This window comes from Parambassis ranga, chromosome 1 (genome assembly GCF_900634625.1).
Source record: "Parambassis ranga chromosome 1, fParRan2.1, whole genome shotgun sequence".
NCBI classification, from domain to species: Eukaryota; Metazoa; Chordata; class Actinopteri; family Ambassidae; genus Parambassis; species Parambassis ranga.
In genome coordinates this window covers 6,390,324-6,397,191 of record NC_041022.1, presented here as the reverse complement: position 1 = coordinate 6,397,191, position 6,868 = coordinate 6,390,324, and the positions used below count along the sequence as shown (strand labels likewise).

Here is a 6,868-nt window from a genome sequence, read left to right as displayed (position 1 = left end):
TTAGAAAAGGCACATTTGTCAAAAAGCTGCAAAGAAAAACAGGCTGTGTTTAATAAAATCATTCATGAGGCTGTTTCACCAAATCGGAGCACAGAAGTGGCAATGCATTTAGAATGAGATGTGCATGTGTAGGTCCAAGGGATGGATTGTAGCCACATAGAAGCGATTATTTTTGACAAGCTGATACAACCTCTGTGGTTCTACTTCTGCAGTCCCACATTATGCTTGTCCTCCTCCTAAACATGACATGTTAAACCAGTAACCAGAGGGTTACTGTTCCTGTGGAGCTACGGAGGCAGAGCTGGAGGGGGTAGTCAAGGCGGTGATGGTGGGAGGTTCTGCTGCAGTGATTACATAGGTTATCATAGAGGCTGGAGCAGAGGTTACCGTGGTAGTAGTAGGCAAGGTTTCTGGGCAATTTGAGTTAAGTTGGCATGTCGGGGTGGAGCGGTGCAGGTCTGCTGCTGCTGTGTGAGAGGTGGGCGAGCCCTGGGGGTGAGGAGAGATCTTCGAAAAAGGAGAAGAAAGAGGGGAAATAAAGTCAGCGGCTTGTGCAGGCTATGGCAAAGGGTTTGCATGGGTGCAAAGCAAAAGCCTTAATCAAGCTTTAAATTAGCCTTCATGTACGTAGTTCCTCAAAATGGCCACTTGAGGGTGGCTCCAAAATCAAGTCAAAGAGTGCATGTAAGCGATGCACAAACACAATAGGAACTCATTTCAGTCTATTGATTTTGCATTAAGGAAGGCATCTCCTTTTACTTTTAACAAAAACATAAAAATAGTCTGTAAAGGCTGCTTTGGGACGTTGCTCCTCATCTGATTTCTCAGCCATTTTTTGACTCTTAGTAAGCCTGGCAAGGAAAATTATAAAAGACATGATGCTTGCTCTGAGATTTAGCACAAATCCACACATCAATAATTGAGCACTTGGACTCTAACTCTGCGCCTTATGGAAGAAGCTGTAGCTGTGAGAACCTTGAGCCAGCTGATGGAGTTTCATCAGTGCCACCCCGTCAGTCTAATGCGCCTCACAGGTGATCTAATTGGACACAACGAAGCCCCACAGATCGAGCCTTATCTCTTCCTGATTCCCTTCATCTTCCCTGTGTCACAAACCTTCCCTCAAGCATTTAGAATCTTTCTAATCATTGCCTCCACTGAGGCATTAATTCACCATCAGCCTTCAATTAGCTGCTCTCACAAAGACACACGCTCACACAAACACCTGCTGGCTGATTCACAGTGAATCAGTGACACACTGCTGCTGATGTAATAAGCTGTGGTGTCTCTGCATCTGTGCATATTAGCCCAGCACATCTCAGCTGTCCTTAAAATATTAGGGAATCAAAAAACAATACGTGCCTCCCATGTGAATTAGTGGCACACTGCTTCCTCGTCTTTTTATTTAATATGTTTCAAGCAACAAGCGCTTCCACACAAACCCACACTCATATCACCTGGCTGCTCTGGGGGTCGTGGTACACCTGGTTCCGTGAGGACAGGAGAACACAGTCGTTCGCTGTTGTTTTCTCGCTGCGCGGGGCACTGGGGTCACCATCATCCACACCATTGGCAGTGCACTTCATAATCCTCATGCACAGCACCTGCAAAACCACAATAGCACACACACACACTTGAATTTTCTGTCAAGGCTTTGAAGCCACAGCACAAGTTACATTTCTTCTACATCATTATGTTCCGACTACACTTTCACTTGCACTTTCAAGTTCCAAAACTTCTCAAAGTCAACTGAATAAATATTGAATAAATCTAAATATCATTATGGTGAAGGCCACAGATTATACTCATACATCATTTAACAACCAGTGAAAGTACTATTGAGAGAGAAGATTGAATATTTGTTTTTAAATATAAAGCAGGCCTGCAGATCAGCTATAGCTTTATATAGTTTTTTTTCCAATAGTTTTTGTGAGACTTGCACAAAAGGGGTTGTAATAAAATGTCACATTCTGTTCATAAATCGGGTTGTACCTCACACCTGAACATTGCCAGGACCCTGATCAAAGGATTCAGCCTGTCTTTGGGGCCACTGCAGTATTCCAGTGCTTGTAGTGGCACACTAATAAACAAAAGCAATACTGATAGCATGCCAATGCTTGTCATGAGCACACTAATTAGAACTGAATCTGCTGAAAAAATGTGAGCTTGACTGCTGCAGATAAATGATTGATGTTTCCCACCAGTGGGGTTCAAGGGGTTCAAAAAAATAAACTCAGTAATGTATAATGTATAATGTCTCTCTCAGCAATGAGATGAAATAACCACCCTTTGGACAAAAGCCCTTTGAGCGAACAAATAAACCCAACTGACAGCCTTGCATGCAAAACCTTGAAAATACATCTTTCACTTTGTCATATAGTTTTCATCACTGAACAGGTATTGATCATCAACAAAGCAGAGAAATGTAATGAGCCTGTTCCAAAGGTGAAGGCTGAGAACTATAATGTGCAAATATTACTTAAGAGGTGGGAAAAAGATATATATAAAAAAAAGATATAGTCTATTATCGCATTCACTTAAGAAAAAAAGGGCTCAAACTTTTTACCTTTAAACTGTTGATTACATTTCAAGAAATCACTGCTCACAGCTAAGCAATAATCCAGCACATAATCCCCTGCTTAACCTGTCTTAACAGTTTTTGTATGGATCAAACAAATGCTATGTAAAAAGCTAATTAAAAGCTAATTAACAGCAGTAATGGTTCTCGTCTGTCCGTCTTTATACAAAACATAAACTTACCATCCCCTGGCAGCTTCTCCATATTGACCGGGCAGACGTGAGTGTAAATCAATCATCTAACCCTCAGCTAGCAAGCCAATTAGAGTTAGAGAGGTTTCTCAAAGCCTCATTGGTCCAGCCTGAACTCATCCAGCTTACTTTTTTAAAACTCTGCTTGAAGTTGTCTGACAGGAAGCCATAGAGCAGCGGGTTGGCACAGGAGTTGGCGTAGGACAGAATCACAGCAAAGAAGTAGATGCCAGCAGTGGTGCTGGACTCAGGGATGATGACCACCAGGTTGACCATGTTGATGATGAAGAATGGGAGCCAGCAGAGTACAAACACCACCACGATCACCACCACCATCCACGTCACCTTTCGCTCTGAACGTCGGCGTTTAGTGAAGCCAGCCCGCGCACCCGAGGACTTCACCTGCAAGAAGATGTTTTAATAAGGATGAAGATGAAGAGGATAAACAAATGACTGATAGGGATGGAAACTTATGAGGAAATGTTGATTGGGACTACTCTATGAATTCATACACGAGCCTTTTTTAATCACCATCATACACCTACCTTGATGACTATGAGTAGGTAACAGAGACAAATGATGAGCAGGGGTCCAAAGAAGCCCACTGTGGCAGTGTAGAGTATGAAGGCTGTTGACCACACATCCTTTGGCTCAGGCCAGATCATGTTGCAGGAGTTGAATCTGTCCTGCAAAATGAATAATTCAAATATAAAACAAAAACACTACTCTCATTGCCATAATCAGTCTTAATGCAGTCAGTAAACAAGCTGCTTGCTACCTGCGATGCACCTGTCCTTCAACACTGTTGGGCCTTTAATTATGCACACCAAAAACAAGCTGTGGGTTTATTTCTGCTGTAATTTTGGTTATTTTTAGTCTATATTTAGTCTATCTATTTTTTTTGTCTATGGGATTAACTTGGTGCCAGATTTAGGATTAGCGTTCTCTCTTCAGCCTCAGGGGTTGAAGGTGTCCTAAGGGGATGAACCAAAACATGCTGGTTATAAAAAAACATTTTAATATAACTTTTAGTAAAATTTGGCATAAGGTTAAATAATTATAATCTGGCCATGTTGGTAGCATAAATTGTAAAAGAGGTGGAGAGATCACAAAGTTTAAATTTCAAAGGTGCCCTGTGATGGACTGGTGACCTGTCCAGGGTATAACCCACCTCTCACCTGTAGATAGCCCCCCCCCCAACTCCTTTTATACATTTTGTGTATTGTTTAAAATGGACTGGTCTTTAATGTCTCGTTGAAGAAGGACCTGCAGGGGGCGCTGTGTTTGGAGTAACTGTCTAAGTTTTGCCTGCAACAGGACTGAACTACACATACCTGCACATCTGAGAAGATGACCACCGGCAGGACCACCACAAAAGACACGGCCCACACTGCTGCGCTCACCACTTTGGCCACGCGGGGGTGTCTCCACTTGGTGCTGCGGATTGGATGCACCACAGCCAGATAACGATCGATGGACATGACGGTGAGACAGAAGATAGACGTGAACTGGTTCATGGAGTCTGCTGTCATGACCACGCGGCACAGGAAGGAGCCAAAGGGCCAATAGGAGAGCACGTTCTGGGTGGTGAGGAAAGGGAGCCCGATGATGTAGAGCTCATCGGCCACGGCCAGGTTCAGGATGTAGATGTTGGTGACTGTCTTCATTTTGGCATAGCGCAGCACCACATAGATGGCAAGAGTGTTGCCGACCAGACCCACCACGAAGACCGTAAGATAGATGACTGCTGTCATCAGAGTACTGCTGGCTTCAAAGGGTACACTCTGAGTAGACACGTTGGAGGAAATGTTGAAGAGACGAGGGTAGGAGAAGAGGAAAGGTGAGAGAGCAGCTGGAGTGGAGTTGAGGTCAGGTAAAAGGGCGTACCACTGGTTCTGGTCTTGTGGCTCCATTTTACGCACGCGGTTTGGATGTCCCTGATTCAGAGCAAAGTCTTTACTGACTCACCGTCTAACTTTTCCCGTTAGGTTTTAAATAATAATAATAACAAAAAGGTGAATCGACAGCCAACACAAAACGATTCAAGTGTGTGTGTGTAAGAGAGAGAGAGTGAGAGACTCACAACAGTCGAACCCTCTGACCACAGCTGGCACTTTGGAGAAGCTTTGTGATCGACCGTGCGCCAAGAGACAACCCGGCATCTGATGCCAATAACTTCAGGTGGAGTCGTGTCTGTAGTTTGGCTTCACAATCACACAAGTTTGGCTGATATTATCCTTGTCAGTTCTCCTGCGGCGTCCCGCTCTCTGATGGCACAGATGAAGAACGCTTTCCACCACAAACACACACGAGTCCTCCTTTCTGTCCTGCTTCATGCGGAAGAATCGCTGAACGTGCCATCACCTTTACGCACGGGATCGGCTTGACTCCATGCTCATGGACGAATCATTAACAAATGTATGCTACAATTCCCAAAGTGTCTTAACTCATTGCAGATGACTCGACGTGTTCCCTGTTTAAAGCCAAGTGATGATTTATTCAGAGATCAGGAGACCATTTCTGTGAATATTTTGGCGCGCAGCGGTAAGGTCCCTGGCTGTAGTCTTATTAAAATATATAAATCCCGAGAAATAAAACTCCTCGTTGTAACTTTTGCTAATGATTGCCCATAATTATAGATATAAAATGGTGTTTGAGCTTCCAGCTGTTCGCTGTCCGTGGTGCTGAGCAGAATGTCTCGACAGCAGCTCAACTCCTTCAACTCTCACAGCTCTGCTAAGAGTGTGTGAGAGAGAGAGAGAGCTGGGAGGAGAGAGAGACAGAGAGAGAGAAGAGCAAGCATGCAGCACATATCCTACATTAGAGAAACAGAAGGATAATGCATAGGCTAGTTTTCAATTTAGTGTATCTATCTAACTATATATGAAACAGATGATTTCATAGTTAAGCTATTATTCTTAAAACTCGCAGGGCCAGGACTACAGACCACATGCTGCTTTGGAGGCAGTGAGACCTGCAAAAACATACAAAGAGAGAGAGAGAGACTGTTTGAAGAGAAGGTTTTCTCATTACAGCATCTTAAGTCCCTGTGGTACAAGCTGATTTGATAAGATATAGAAGTGGCAATCAGAGTAAAGACGTCCTTTAATGGCTGAGTTGGGTTCGGGTCCGAAAGATATGATGATGGTTTATATTTAATGATGGTTTTCAGGAAGACAGAGAAGCAGCCCAAAGGTAAATCAGGGCTAAGAGGTTTTTCTACTACATGGCTTGACAGAGCTGTGAATATGTCAGCTTTTTATGAGCTGTTAACCTCTTGTCAGGAGAGGCATAATTCTTCTAATTTAACAACAGGTTGTCTTATATTGCCTGTTATGACTTGCCATTGTCCTTTCAGCAAACAAGTCTTTATTCAATTGGTCCTGCATGTCTTCAAAGATGCATTAGCTGTTACTTCCAACTCTTTTCTTAGCAATTCCACAGTGGGAAAGATCTTCCCACTGTGGAAATCTTGATTCTATATTTTGGGTTATGGTTAGGGTTAGATCTGTATCTGGGCAATGTTGTGGGGACCTTTATAAACCATGGTCACTAATGGTGCTGGAGCATCTATGCTTCACTGGTTGCTTTGAACAACTGGTTGTAACAGTCTTTTGATATTCTTATCTGGTAAATGGGTGAAATCAATTTGACTGAAAGGGTCAATAAAATGGATTCTGTCGTAGCCTTTGGGTCACTGGTACAGAAACACATTTTAAAGAGCATTTCAGCATTAGGTGCTTGGACCTTGAGTGTGCTACCTGCCCCTTCTTCTGATCTGTTGAAATTAGTAGAAACCTGTTCTGCCACAAATAACCTGGACAGTGCAGAGCAGTCATGTATTTGTCTTCTATTTCAGGGTTGTTTCTGAAAACTGAAAATGGTTTAGCTCTTAATCTCAATGACAAACAAGCTCCTAGAGAGTCTCTGCTTTATGTTGCAGCTGGTCTGTAGCTATATATCTGTTTTTTGTGGGTCCTCATGGATGAAAAGACTTATCATTCCACTGACCTTCCGGCAGCACAAAGCCAGATCTGGTGTTGATCCCCCCCCAGAGGTTTAAAGCTATGTGAGACTGTTGTTGAGTTTTTGTGGTGGT

General features: G+C 43.3%; 1 protein-coding gene across 1 annotated transcript; it reads right to left on the bottom strand.

Annotated features, from left to right (window-relative positions):
• Positions 1-270: 270 nt before the first annotated feature.
• On the bottom strand, positions 271-4,682 carry LOC114434897 (somatostatin-like receptor F_48D10.1). Its single transcript, XM_028404353.1, has 5 exons — positions 4,104-4,682; positions 3,315-3,455; positions 2,899-3,171; positions 1,458-1,604; positions 271-507 (listed from the first exon to the last, which is right to left on the bottom strand). Exons 1-5 carry the CDS (start codon positions 4,680-4,682, stop codon positions 271-273), a joined length of 1,377 nt encoding a protein of 458 aa, XP_028260154.1.
• Positions 4,683-6,868: the final 2,186 nt, after the last annotated feature.